Here is a 13,859-nt window from a genome sequence, read left to right on the forward strand (position 1 = left end):
AGTGCCTTAGCCTTGAGTTCAGTAGTCCTCCCACCCCCTAACAAAAATCAATAACAAAAACCAAACTAAAGAATGGAATTAGGAATGGAGTGTGCATAGGGAGTAGAAATGGTGGATGGTATCAAAGGTAAACTCAGAGACATGGGTTTAGGATATAGCAGAGAAGACACTATATCAGTAGCCAAGCAAACTGGATTCTCTGTCTGGTTTTATCCATCTTGGGCTAGGAAAGACGGAAAGAAATATTTGAGTGTTTGCTGTGTATTTTCCTGAAGGTTCATTGCAATTTCGCAACAGCCAGGTGGAAAGCTAAGGTTCAGAAGGTAAATAAATGGCCCTCAGACAATGCCCCGTGCTATCTAGGAAACCGAACACAAAACTACTTCTCAAGGTTAAATAAAGTAATAGGCAGGGCACTGCATTGTCTTTAAGATCCTACCCTTTTTAATGTCTACCTGTAAGGGGGGGGGGGGGGAGAAAAATCTGAACAATGCGGGAAGAGGAGAAACTAAGGCAAAGATGTGGGAAGACCAGTGTGAAAGGTGAAGTCACTACTAGTCTAGATGAGGTTTCCAGAGGGTGGGGCGTGGCCTGAGGCCTCTCGCCCAGGTGTCTGATCCTCACGGAGGGTTGCGGGGGGGGGGGGGGGGGGGGTGGCGGAGAGGAGGGGAGAGAAGGTCAGGTCACCTGGAGAGGTGGAATTCAAGTCAGCCCTGACATTAATTTGCAAAGCTTGCATGTGACACGTAAAAATCTGAGCGAGGAAAAACTAAGGGGACTTCCTGCAGCATTTGGGGGTTGAGAATGGGCTGTTTCCTGCGTACCTGGCCCCGGAAGGACGCTCCTCAGATAGCAAGCACCTGGCTCAGAGCGTGGCTGGGAAGAGCTCCGCCGAGGGCCGGGGGGAGCTTCGTTAAATGGGTAGTGAGGGAAGGAGGGTTCCTGGATTCCTCCTCCTCCCTGCGGCCCCGGCTCGTTCCCCCGCAGCCAGGACAAAGCTGGGTGAGGGGCGTACTTGCCGCTTCCAGCACCCCGCGGACCTCGAGGCCCGCAGGTTGGGTGGGGGGGAATCTCAGCGTTCGGCCTAAGCCATCGGTGTTGGGGTGGGTCACCCACCCAGGTGAGTACGAGCCTGGGTAACCCGCAGCTCAGGACGCGGCAACCACAGCCTGGGAAATAGGAGCTTGGGCTTTCGGGGCGGGGCGTGGAGATTCGGGGCGTGGCCTTCTGGGAGACAAGCCAATGGTGGATTAGGAGGGCGTGGCGGGAGCCTTAGTTCCCGCCCCCTGCGTGCAGCCTCGCCCGCAGACCCGACCCGGAGGCGACTGCGGCCACCCTGGGCGCTGAATGGGCTGGTGGCGCCCCGTTCGGACCTGCCCGCCGCCGGCTCCCGCGTCTGCCGGGGCCTCGGCCGACCGCCGCCGGCCCCCGCCCAGGCTGTGAATGAAAGGCAGGCGGCGCCGGGGGCTGGCTGCAAGCGACAAGGCGACGCCGGCCTCCCGGGAGGCGCGCTCCCCGCGGAGATGTACGGTAAGGAGGGCTGCGCGCCGCGCCCGGGCCCGCGGGGGCCGGCTCCGCAAACTTCCAGGACGCGGACCTTTGTCCCCCTCTACCTGGCCCGGGAGGAAGGCTAGAGCGCCGGCTCGGTGCCGGGCGGGGCGGTAGCGGTGGCTCCCGTGCGGGAAGGACAAAGATGTGCGGGGCCAGCGGGCTCCGCGGTCCGGAGAGCCTTCGGGCCCCGCGCGTGCTGGCGATCGGGGCGGTGGGCGGTGGTCCGTCCGCGGGCGGGGGCTCTGGTCATCTCGAGCCTCGGGGCTCTGGAGAAAGCCGGCGTCTCTCGGAGCCGAGGCGACGCGGAGTGTTGGCGTGGAGGTGGTCGTGTGACAGCGTTTGCGGAATTCACAGACGCGGTTTTGTGCCGGGGAGTTTTATGCGGGAAGCCGGCGGTGGCTTGCCGGCCTTGAGCGGCGCTCGGAGGCTATGGGAGGCGGCGCCCGCGGGGCCCGGGCCGGGGCCGGGGCCGGGGAGCTAGCCAGCACTGGGAACCTGCTCTCCGCCCTGGATGGACCTGGCCTCTCTCACTCTCCCAATCTCTGCTTGTCGCCGCAGCCCGCCTGTCGGTGGGATCCAGGCTCCCCAACTTCCAGATTGGCCCTCTGCGGGGCTGTAATGGGGAGGCGCTGCTGCCAAGAGGGCGCAGCGCAGCCCGGATCTCTCTTTCTGCTTCCACAGTGTCGCCCCCACGGATGTGCAACAGTTTCGCAGACCCTCACCGTGCCCTGCTTTGCTCGACCGATTGCCAGGAATTCCTCTGGTTCTGCAAGGCAGTGTGGGTGACAGAGAGCACTTTGGGTCCCACACTCCACCTCTAATGAAGGGAGCCGTGGAGACCCAGACCAGTGTGAGAATGGGCTTCAGTACAGAGCTTCCAAGGGCCGGCTGTGTGTGTAGATATATAAACCTATGGGATGATCCAAATGAACGGAATCCATTAGAACCCAAAATCTCTGGCAGCTGTTTCCCGGCCAGCAAAAGAACTGGAGCTGTGCTTACCTCCCAATCCCGATGCAGGATGGGGGCTCTTTTTGCCCCTTCTCCCGGCCCCAAGTATTCTAGAAAAGCATGTTCCCAATTTAACCCATCTCTATGGTTGCTGGGCTGGCTTAGTCTAGGAACAGGCCATGAGTCACGAAGTTTGTTAGAGGCAGAGGAGGTTGAGGAGCTGGGAAGGCTCTGCAATTTGTGGGACCCCTTACTTAGGAGACAGGCAACGTGTCAGTCTCCCCCCCCCCCCCACTCAGTTGATAACACACTACACTTCCCACCCAGGTGGAGATGTCAGCAGGTTCCCCTCAGCATTTCTCTTGGGTGGTCTGTGTAGAGGGAGCCTTAGAGGCTGCTGACCCAGAGGGGTCTGGGAAGGGGCAGGGAAAAGGTACCGATACAGGCTGGGAGTTCTGAAGTTCCCACCGCAGAGCTATGCATTTCTTTGACTCTCTTTCTCCCCCCCCCCCCCCCCTTCTGCAGAGGAGCAGCTGGAAGTTGCAGATCATTTGACAGAAGCATGTGACTGCAGGGGCACCTGCAGGGGGGAAAGAGTTAGGAGAGGCTCATCTGGAATGGGCCAGAGTTAGGAGCCCTGGTTCTCCTCAGCCACCCCCATGGTACTTAGTAGATAATTTGGTAACTTTCCCAGGTAGCTAGGAGCTGGGGGTTCTGATCTGCCCCTGTTGGATGCAGCTGGACAAAGAAGAGCTGGATAGTGCAGAAGGGTGACCTGGGAAGCTAACATAACTGGGTGCTATTTTCAGATACATCACAGAATTTCATTTCTCTTTAATAATATGTTTTCATTTCCCCAGATGCAGAGTAGGGACTTGCCCTGAATGATTCATAGAAAGGTTGGGATGAAAGAGTCCCCTGGGTATTGCCTACAGCATAGGAAATAAAATCACTCTAGTGCTGGATGGGAGGTTGTCATTGAATGTTGCTTGCTGGCCTGTATTTCCCCTCTTCGCCCCTCCTCATTTTACTTCTGTCTTGCACAACTCCGTTTTCCTGGGTCCTCAATTTCTTGTCTTCTTCCTTTGACCTATGGGAGACCAAGAACCTCTTGACTTGATTGATGGCACTGCCGTCTAGAATAGAAGGAATTCTAGATGGGGGTCAGTCCATCCCAATCCAAGAACCAGTTTATAACTGTGTGACCTCAGGCAGGTGGGGGCATCTCTCCAAATTATAACTATAAAATGGTAGAATGCCATCTTACTCCTAGGTCTGGTAGGAGCCCTAAATCTGGGTAGCAATGTCTTAATGTATCATGTGAGCCTCTATTCTTGCAAGACAGGGTACATCAGAGCCTGTCCTTTGTGAGTCCCCTTATACCTTCACTCTTTCCCCCTCTGCAGCTTCTGCACATACCTGCTTGCATTACCTCCCACCCCAGCTTGAACATACAGAAGATCACCTTGACCTTGGCAGCTATACCTCAGTCACTTTCTGGAAGTGGCTCTCCAACTGGACACAAATGACTTCTTACAGTCTTGTTTATACCTGTAAATATAGATTATACTGGGGTGAGAAGATCATGGGCAAGTTCTTTGCAAAATGGATTTCCATTTGTTTTGTTGATGTTGTTGCATAACAAGTACTTTTCCACTTTTCTCACTTGGATCAGAGCCATGGCCATCCTACCTGAGAGCATCCCAGTTACCCAATGAGGTGAGACAGAGGAACCTCTAGACTGAGAAAGGTTGCCTCCAGACTGAGGGCAGCCTGCCATGAGAAGGGAAATCCACTGGGGAGGATTTCCTGACCACACTGTGGTCTGAGCACAACAATCCCACTAAAACCAAAACTACTGTAACTAATTCTTTCACATATGCTCATCTTCCTGATTTGTGATGGACAGTGGTCATTGTAAGGAAATGGTGGTAACGGTTAACTTTTGATCATGTGTTTCACAGTGCCCTATGTGGATTGTATGACTGCAGTGGTTGAAGCAGAGAAACCACAGGGCTAGGCAGACCTCCTAAGATGCAAAGACTCATATATGCTGAAAATCTCTGAATCTGCTGTTCCTCCTTCCAAGAGACTCCAGCACCCCCCGTCCCCCCAACCTCCTGTCCTAATCTTGGCCCTCATGCACCCCATGATGCCATGTTGGCTGGTACATGTAGCAGCTGTATGCCCCCATTCCTTTATTTTCCTCAAGAGGGTCCCTGTAGTTACAGCCTGTTTCTCTCTCATTCACAGTTCATTGATTCAGGAGGTTGCAGTTTTCTTCTTGTCTAGCAATAAAAGTAAAAATCTGATATCACCTTATAAAATTATCTGTAAAAAGAGGAGGGAAAATCATCCCCTCCCCTCAACCCTAGCTGAGTGGTAAGCCCTGGGCATGATCCAGCACTACAAAAGAATTAAACAAGGCAGAAACCTTTTATATCGTAATAGAAGTAACTTCTGTGATTTTGTTGTTCACTTCCCCATGGTCTTTCTTTCCTGATCCTGGCTATTCTTGACTGGCAGGCATGATGGTGAAAGGGCACTGAGGACCCCTAGTATGGGTTGGCATCCCAGCTCTTCCCCTAGGGTGACCTTGAGCCCAAACTTTTCTGATCCTCCTTCCTGACTCTAAAAAGGTGACACTGCCTACTTCAGCACAGAGATTAAGTAGAGGGCTTCCCCCTCTTTCCCATCTCCTTTCCTGAGCATTTTCTTCTTTGGTGCCTTTTTTTTTTTTTTTTTTAAGATAAAAAACAAAAACTCAGTTGGACAGGATTGGGTGCTGGTGGCTCATGCCTGTAACCCTAGCTACTCAGGAGGCTGAGATTTGAGATGCTGCTTAAAGCCAGCCGGGGCAGAGAAATCCAAGACTCTTATTTTTAACTAACCAGCAAAAACTCCAGAAGTAGAGATTATGGCTCAAGTGGTGGAGAGCTAGCTTTGAGTGAAAGGGCCAAACAAGAGCCTGAGGGCCTGAGTTGAAGTCCCAGTGCTAGCACTTCCTCCCCCCCAATTGAACAGAAAACAAAAAGATGCATTTGTATGATTTTGTTCCTTTAATTAAGCAAAGGAAAAAGTAATTTAAAAATTCTTTTTTTCTGACAAGAAAAATCAGAAAATAGAGTAAATCATAAATAAATATTGTATTAATATTTTTCTTGTCCATTTGTTTGCACCGTTAGAATTATTTATTTTAGACAACTTCATATTCTATTTTTTCTCATACAGTATTAGGATATAAGCATCCTCCCTCCCCTCAAGTAAATGAAACATGCTGGCAGCCATTTAAAATATATATATTAATACTGGGCTGATACTGTCAGAGAAGTGGGTTCTGTCCTATTATTAAGTTTCCCATTGTTGTAAGTAATACCTGTGAAGAATCAACATAAAAAGAGGATAAGGGTTTTTTTTTTCTGTGTGTGTGCCAAGCATTGAACTTAGGACCTCACAACTTGTTAGACAGGCACTCTTTTTGCTTTCAGTTTTTATAGTGGGTCTCATGCTTTTGCCCAGGCTAGTTTCAGACAGAGATCCTACTGCCTCACCTACTGAGTTGCTGAGATTATGGGCGTATACCATCACTCTTGGCCCCTGTGCCTGTACTGTGGCTTGAACTCAGGCCTCAAACTCTTGGTTACTTTGACCATTTATTTGAACCATACCTCCATTTCCATGTTGTTGTTGTCATCCCCCAGCCCCCACTTCCTAGTTTTTGCTGGTTAATTTGAGATAAACCTCTCAGGATTTGTCTTCCTGGATGGCTTCAAATTTAAGTCATCTGATTTCAGGCTCCTGAGTTAACTAGCATTACAGATGCAAGCCATGGGAACTTAGTTATGTTGCCATTATTTTTATTTATTTATTTTTTTTGTCAGTCGTAGGACCTGAATGAACTCCGGCCTGGGTGCTGCCCCTCAGCTCTTCAGCTCAAGGCTAGTACTCTTTAGCCACAGCGCCACTTCTGGCTTTTTCTGCTTTATGTGGTGCTGAGGAATCAAACCCAGGGCCTCATGCATGCGAGGCAAGCACTCTACCATTGAGCCACCTTCCCAGCCCCTTATGTCACCATTTTTAATGGCGGCTGTAACAGTATACTAGTGCCCACAGCTTTCTCTGAACTCTGCAATTTTTCTCTAGGTCTCCCTCTTAAATGTATATAAACATTTGAGAGACTTGTTATATAATGTCATATTGTTTTCAGTTTGTCAGCAGCAGTCCCATTAAACGTTGTGAGAATGCCTGTCTTCCAGAATTCTCAAAAGCTTTATATCCTAAGGGCTTGGGTGTGGCTCCCTGGTAGAATCTCCCCTGGCATTCCCGAGGCCCTGGGTTTGAACCACAGCACCAAGCAAAAAGAAACAAGATTTCCCCATCTAAGCTTTGTTAATCTAATTGAAGCCTTTATATTATTTTAATTTTCATTCTTCATTTTTAGTACTGCTTGTGTTTTTTTTTTTTTTTTTTGTCGGTCGTGGGGCTTGAACTCTGGGCTTGGGCGTTGTCCCTCAGCTCTTCAACTCAAGGCGAGCGCTCTACCACTTGAGCTACAGCGCCACTTCCTGCTTGTGTTTTTTAACCAGTTACATTTCTGTGAATTATTGTAGGATCATGCATGCTTTGTGCTGGCTCTTGCTTTATGGTGAGTTGAAGGGAAATAGACATCAATTAGCAAATATTTATAGAGTACTAGCTGTGTATGGTATAACCCAGGGCATCAGGGGATAGAAACTGTGCAAAAACCCCTTTCCATCAAGAAGATTACGATTTAAATAGGCAAAACAAATTGTAAAGTAAGCAGAAAATTGGACACAAAGTGCAGTTTGGCATGGTGGAATGAAGTCCTTCATCCAATGGTCAGCCAGCAATATCTTGCAGTAGGAGAAAGCATGTGAGATGGAGCTCTTGTTATGTCTCCATTGATCTAACCTGATGGAGCTAAACTCTATAAACTAAGGGTTATAATTCCCATTTCAGAAATGAGAGCACTTGTGGTATTGAGAAGTTGAATAACCTGAGGTTGAGTAAGCCATTGGCATTCTCGCTCCTGAGTGTGAGTGTTCCACTGGCTCTCGAACAATTTGAATCTTCTAGAGAATGCAGGACTTTCCTTTGTGGAGCTTCCTCTCTCCTCCTGGACTCATTCATACATATTAGGAAGGGCTGGAGAATAAGGAAGATGGCCGAACTGTCCTCTGTAGTCCCAGACCCAGTCCTCTGTAGTCCCAGCTCTAACTTCTGGGTGGAACCTCTGGCTCTTGGCATATTTCCTATCCCCCTTACCATTACTTTGCTTTGTCATAGAAAGGGTCCTAGGAAGATTGTATGAAAACCATACATGGACAACAGACAGGAAGGCTGAGTGGGACTGGTATCCCCAAGACTACATGTGCCTAGGTGGGATTCTCAAAGAGGGATTCCATGGTCAGTGTTTGGATAAGCACCAGGAAACCCGCTCCAGCCATAGGAGCTTCTGCTTCTCTTATGGTTGGCCTGTGAATTAAAGCCCTTCCCTACAACCTCTTGTGCAGGCAGGCTGCAGGCTATGGCACTGCCTGAGAGGTGGCCTTGTGCTGTACAGGGGCCTGCTTGGAATCCAGGTAGTGACAGTTGAGTGGTCCATGTCACAAAAGGCTATAGGACCCTGGCCAGTTCACCTTTGTCACCCTTTCCTCCAGTTGAGGGGTCAAATAAGGTAATGTTGCATTCAGGTACTCAATTGCACAACACTGTACCTATGTACGGCATCAGTATTACCATACAAGCAGTTCTGGGGGCTGTTGGCATGTGACCATCCCCTTTCCAGAAACAGTGACAGTCCCTATACAAGGATAGGTATGTCATACTTAGGCTATGTTTGTTAGAATCCTTGGACAGAAGGGTCTGACAGTAAGGAAGAAACGAAGATGCTCATGTGCTGTTGGTAAGCTTGCCATAGTTCCACTCCTAGGTTTTTGCTGGTTAATTGGAGATAATTAATTGGAGATAGGAATCTCACAGACTTTTCTGGCTGGCTTTTAACTATGATTCTTAGATCTCAGCCTCCTGTGTAGATAGGACTACAGGAGTGAGCCACTGGCACTTAGCTCTAACTTTCTTTTTCCTTTTTAGTAGTACTGGGATTTGAACTCAAGGCTTTGTACTCACTGGGCAGATAGATGCTGTACTGTCTGAGCCACACCTTTAGAACTTTTTTCTCTATTATTGAGACAAGGACTTTTAGACCGGCCTGGACCACAGTCCTCCTACTTATAATTCCTGCTGCAGCTGGGATGACAGGCTCATGCCACCTTGCCTAGCTATTGGTTAAGATGGGGTATTGCAATCTTGTTGCCAAATCTTACCTTGAACCACAGTCCTCTGAACCTCTGTCTCGAGAGTGGCTAGGATTTCAGGCATGAGCCACATGCCTGACTCCAGGTCCCATATTTCTTTTTAGCTAGATAACACTTATAGCTCATTCTTATAAATTGCAATAACACTTGTAGAAACCTTACCTGAACATCTCTTAGAAAGGAGTGACTTGCAGTCAAGTGAATGCTACCAGAATTTCATAGCTTCTCACAACCTGTGTGGGAAGGAAGCTTCTATCTAGAACAGAAATATACAGGAGGAGGTGTTCTGGGAAAATCCAGAGTTCTGCCATCAGGTTGCTTTCATGTCCTCAATGGAGTTTATACTTTATTGTTGTTTTGTCACTTGTCATGCTTAATGTCATTTATTGCTTTACCCAAACATATCTGCAACCCTCCGGAGCACACAATCTTTATCTTAATTAGTTTTGTTTTCCCTGGACCTTTGCAGAGACCTTTTGTGTGTAATAAGAGCTCAGATGTTGACATTAACTTATATTATAGTTCTTTGTGGTAGAGAACCTTTTTCTTTCTGCCAAGGGCCATTTGGATATTTATAACATCATTTGTGGGCCACAGAAAATGATCGATACAGGCAGACAGCTATGGGCAGCCGAGAATCATTATGTGCCTGTCCCTTCATGTGCCAAGTGATTTTAAGGGCCTTGTATTGTCTGTGGGCCTGACATTCCTCACCCCGAAACCATATGTGTCATTCACTCAAACTCACATTGCAGCCTGTTCTTCTAGGAATCAATGATGGGCTGGGCAGATCATCTAAGATCTCTAAGATCAGAAAGAATGCTGTATTAACAGCAATAATCCATTGTCATCTCAATTGTGCCTTCCCAAACTGATCATAATTCCATAGAACAGAGCAAGGCGTGGTGGCACATACTGTAATGCTAGCACTTGGGAAACGGAGTCAGGAGAATAATGAGTTCAAGCCCAGCCTGGATCGCATATATGTTGGAGACTACCTCAGCCTTCTGATTGAGACCCTGTCTCCAAAATCTAAAACAAAATAAACAAACAAAAAGCTTCCATATAAATAAAGCACAGATCAGTATAACTACCTGATTCTTCCTTGCTGGTCAAAAGTAATCCTAAGAAACTTCCATCAGTGTTTCTTTTTGTTGTTGTTGTTGTTGTTGGCCGTGGGCTTGAACTCTGGGCCTGGGGCGCTGCCCCTTAGCTCTTCAGCTCAAGGTGAGCACTCTACCACTTGAGCCACAGCGCCACTTCTGGCCTTTTCTGCTTATGTGGTGCTGAGAAATTGAACCCAGGGCCTCATGCATGCAAGACAAGCACTCTACCACTGAGCCACCTTCCCAGCCCCTATCAGGTTTTTGTTTTGTTTTGTTTTTTTAAAATTTGGTCAAGATGGTTAGACATGCTCATCTGGGTTTTTGCAGCTCAGGGTAAGTGGCCACAATCTTTTTCTTCAAAAAGGAAGTCATTTAGTGGCATAAGTATGGGTAAATCTTGATTTTGATTTCCATTCAGATCATTTTTGCCTTTTCCATTCACCCAATAAAGATGAAAAGGCCCTTTGAGGCAAAGGCAATTGTGTTTCTCGTTGCCTGGAAGCACATCCAGAATGCTTCTGCTAAGCATTCCACAGCCCTGGGCACCTTCGATCTCAAAGTTGTGAGAGTAGCATGGGGAATAGCAGGATCTTTGCTGTAGGCTATGGATGAACAGAGTGACAGAAGGAAGGAACAGCGGGGTCCTGTGCTGATGGCATCTGACTCCTAAAAGTGTAAGGATTCACTCACTAGTGCATGATCTGAGCCGGCAGCTGGTAAACACGAGGAACACATCTGACCATCCAAAAGCTGCTCCTTGGAGCTGCTAGAAATGTCCTGGAGAGTGCTCTGGAGAGGTGTAGGCGGAAGCTGGCATCACCAACACTGTCCCTTCTGCTTTACCAAGGACATTTCTAGAGTATGGGGGTGGGGAGTTGGCCAGCAGAGAGATTCTTAACCTTCCTCCGCTTTACTTTCACCATCTGTAAATTGGAAGAGCTGACTGGACAGTCTGGCAGACTCTCTGAACTCTTGCATTCATTCCATGAATAGGTTGGAATTGCTGGTTTGTTCCCTGACTGATCGATGTTGCCAGGGCTGGCGCTGCACCTCAGAGCAGGAGTTTTCAAATGATCTTGGTTGGTAGGATGTTGGCACTGCCTATCTGGTTCTTTACATAACCTGGTTATGCATCTGCTTCCTCTTGGTAAGACAAGGATAATGACGTCATTGTTCATTCAGAGCCTGTCCTGTCCAGTGTGCTGGGACACACTGTTATTCCAGCACTTGGGAAACTGAATCAGAAGAATCATGAGTTCGAGCCCAGCCTGGACTATATAATATATTGGAGACTACTTCAGCCTTCCTAGTGAGACCCTGTCTTCAAAATCCAAAACAAAATAAAACAAACTTTAAAAAAGCTTCTGTATAAATAAAGGCCAGATCAGAGTATAACTATGCTGACAAGTATGCCAGGACAGAGGTGGACAAGAGTCATGTGCCTTCCCTGTGCCCAGAGATGCCATTCTTACTTTCCATACATTCAAGTTTCACACAAGTCCTGCCTAGTGGGTGTTCCATACTCCATTTCCTCTCCCATTTTTAAGAACAACGGCGTTCAGTGAAGTTCAGCTCATTTAGTGGTATAGCAAAGAAAAGATAAAAACCATGTTTGTTTGTTTGTTTTAATCCGAACACTGTTCTGTTCCATCTGGACTCATATCAAAACACCATTTCCAATTCTGAACATTTGTGCCTCAAATGACACAATCAACAGAGTGAAAAGGCAGGATATAGAACGAGAGGATGTATTTACAGATAATATAGTGGTTAAGGGCAAATGTCAGAATATAGAAGGAATGCCTCATACAACACAAACAACTTGATTTTTTTTTTTCTGGTACTGGGGCTTGAACTCAGAGCCTCTCACTTTTGTCTGGTATTTTTGCTCAAGGTGGGAACTCTACCACTTAAGCTATACTTCCAATTCCAGCTTTTTGCTGGTTAATTAGTTAAGAAGAGTCTCAAGGATTTATCTGCCCAGGCTGGCTTTGAACCAAAATCCTCCAATCCGAGCCTTCTGAGGAGCTAAGATTATAGGCATGAGCCACTAGCACCCAGGCTAAAGAACTTGATTTTAAAATGTTCTAAAAACTTGACTAGAGAACTGAGCAAGGTTGTGTATACCTGTATTCCCAGCAGTTCAGAGACTGAGGCAGGAGGATCTCAAGTTCAAGGCTAACCTAAACTACATATTTCAAAAAATAAACAGACTTGACTGGACATTAGTCCAAAGCAGATAGGCAAATATCCAAAGAACATATGAAGATAGATTCTCCACACACTAATTATGGAAATACACATCAAAGCCACTGTTTCACAGTCAGGAAGATGCCTGTTGTAAAATTTACATTGTACTACTCATGACAATGTACAATGGTACTGCTTCAAAGAATTAAAAGTAGAGCCAGGCACTGGTGGCTCACACCTATAATCCTAGCTATTCAGGAGGCTGAGATCTGAGGATTACAGTTCAATGTCAGTCTGGGCAGGAAACTTGTGAAATTTTTTATTTTATTTTATTTTTTTGTCGGTCATGGGGCCTGAACTCTGGGCCTGGGTGCTGTCCCTAAGCTCTTCAGCTCAGAGCTATCACTCTACCACTTAAGCCATAGGGCCACTTCCGGCTTTTATTGCTTATGTGGTACTGAGGAATCTAACCCATGGCTTCGTGCATGTAAGGCTAGCACTGTACCACTGAGCCACCTTCCCAGCCCCTCTGTGAAACTTTTATCTCCAATTAACCACCAAAAAACTGGGAGTGGAGCTGTGGCTCAAAGTGGTAGAGTGCTAGCTAGCCTTGAGCAAAAAAGTTCAAGGACAATGCCCAGGACCTGAGTTCAACCCCTACAACTGACCCAAAAAAAAAAAGGATTAAAAGTAGGATTACGGTTACCCTGTGACCGCACTTCTTCTGAGTACATACCCAAAAGAATTGAAAGAAGCTACTTGAGGAGTTTGTTCACCCATGTTTATATATAGAAGCATTATTCACAGCAACCTAAAGGCAGAATCAGCAGTAGTGTACATAGTCAGATGAGTAGACAAACAAAATGTGGAATATTACTCTCCTTTGAAAAGGAAGGAAATCCTGACATGTTACAATGTGGGTGAACTCTAGGACATTCCGCAGAGTGAACGCAAAACCACTAGTATGTGGGGCCTGAAGTAGTTAAATTCACAAGTAGAAGAGAGGTTACCAGGGACCAGGAGGGAGGAGAGGCAGAATTGTTGATTCATGGGTAGAGTTAGAGTTTTGCAAGATGAAAAGAGAGATGTTGGAGATGGATTCTGGGGATGGTTGCACAACCGTGTGAATGTGCTCAATGCCACTGAAGTGTATATTTAAGATAAAAATGGGAGATTTTAAGTTATGTAACTTTTTTTTTTAACCCAGGGTTGACTTTAGTGCCTTGCCTTTGCTAAAAGATGAACTATCATTTGGATCACACTGCTAACCTTTTTTGCTTAACTGCTTTTGGAATAGGTTCTTATGTTGATGCCTTGATCAACTTGGACTATGATCTTCCTATTTATATTCCCCAGGTCTTGCAAACTTTTTGCTTTGGCCAGCCTGGAATCACAATCCTCTTGATTTTGGCCTCCTAATTAGCTAGGATTCTAAACATCAGCTAATGTGCTTAGATTATGTAATTTTAGTTGGCTTCAGGGCTCAAGCGGTAGAGCACCAGCTGAGAAAGTGGGAACCCTGAGTTCAAACTCAGTATTGGGCGCCCCTTCCCCCCAAACGATTATGTAATTATAGTTTTGAGTCAGTCTTGCTATGGTGCTGACTGATCTCAAATTCCTGAGCTCAGGCAACCCAAGGTAACTATAATTACAGGTATAGGCCATTGCACTGGTGAATGTAAATTTTAGCTTAAAAGTTTTTGGCTAGTTGTGGTAGCATTCT

General features: G+C 47.0%; 1 protein-coding gene across 1 annotated transcript in view; it reads left to right on the forward strand.

Annotated features, from left to right (window-relative positions):
- Nucleotides 1-1,336: 1,336 nt before the first annotated feature.
- The window catches only part of Efr3b (EFR3 homolog B), an 82,222-nt gene continuing 69,699 nt past the window's right edge, over nt 1,337-13,859 (forward strand). The window contains exon 1 of the mRNA XM_042696787.1: nt 1,337-1,530. Coding sequence (XP_042552721.1) covers nt 1,524-1,530 — 7 coding nt within the window. The 5' untranslated portion in view covers nt 1,337-1,523. The remainder of the gene's footprint in view (nt 1,531-13,859) is intronic.

This window comes from Dipodomys spectabilis, unplaced genomic scaffold, assembly GCF_019054845.1.
Source record: "Dipodomys spectabilis isolate Male_0828 unplaced genomic scaffold, ASM1905484v1 ptg000210l, whole genome shotgun sequence".
In the NCBI taxonomy this organism is placed as follows: domain Eukaryota; kingdom Metazoa; phylum Chordata; class Mammalia; order Rodentia; family Heteromyidae; genus Dipodomys; species Dipodomys spectabilis.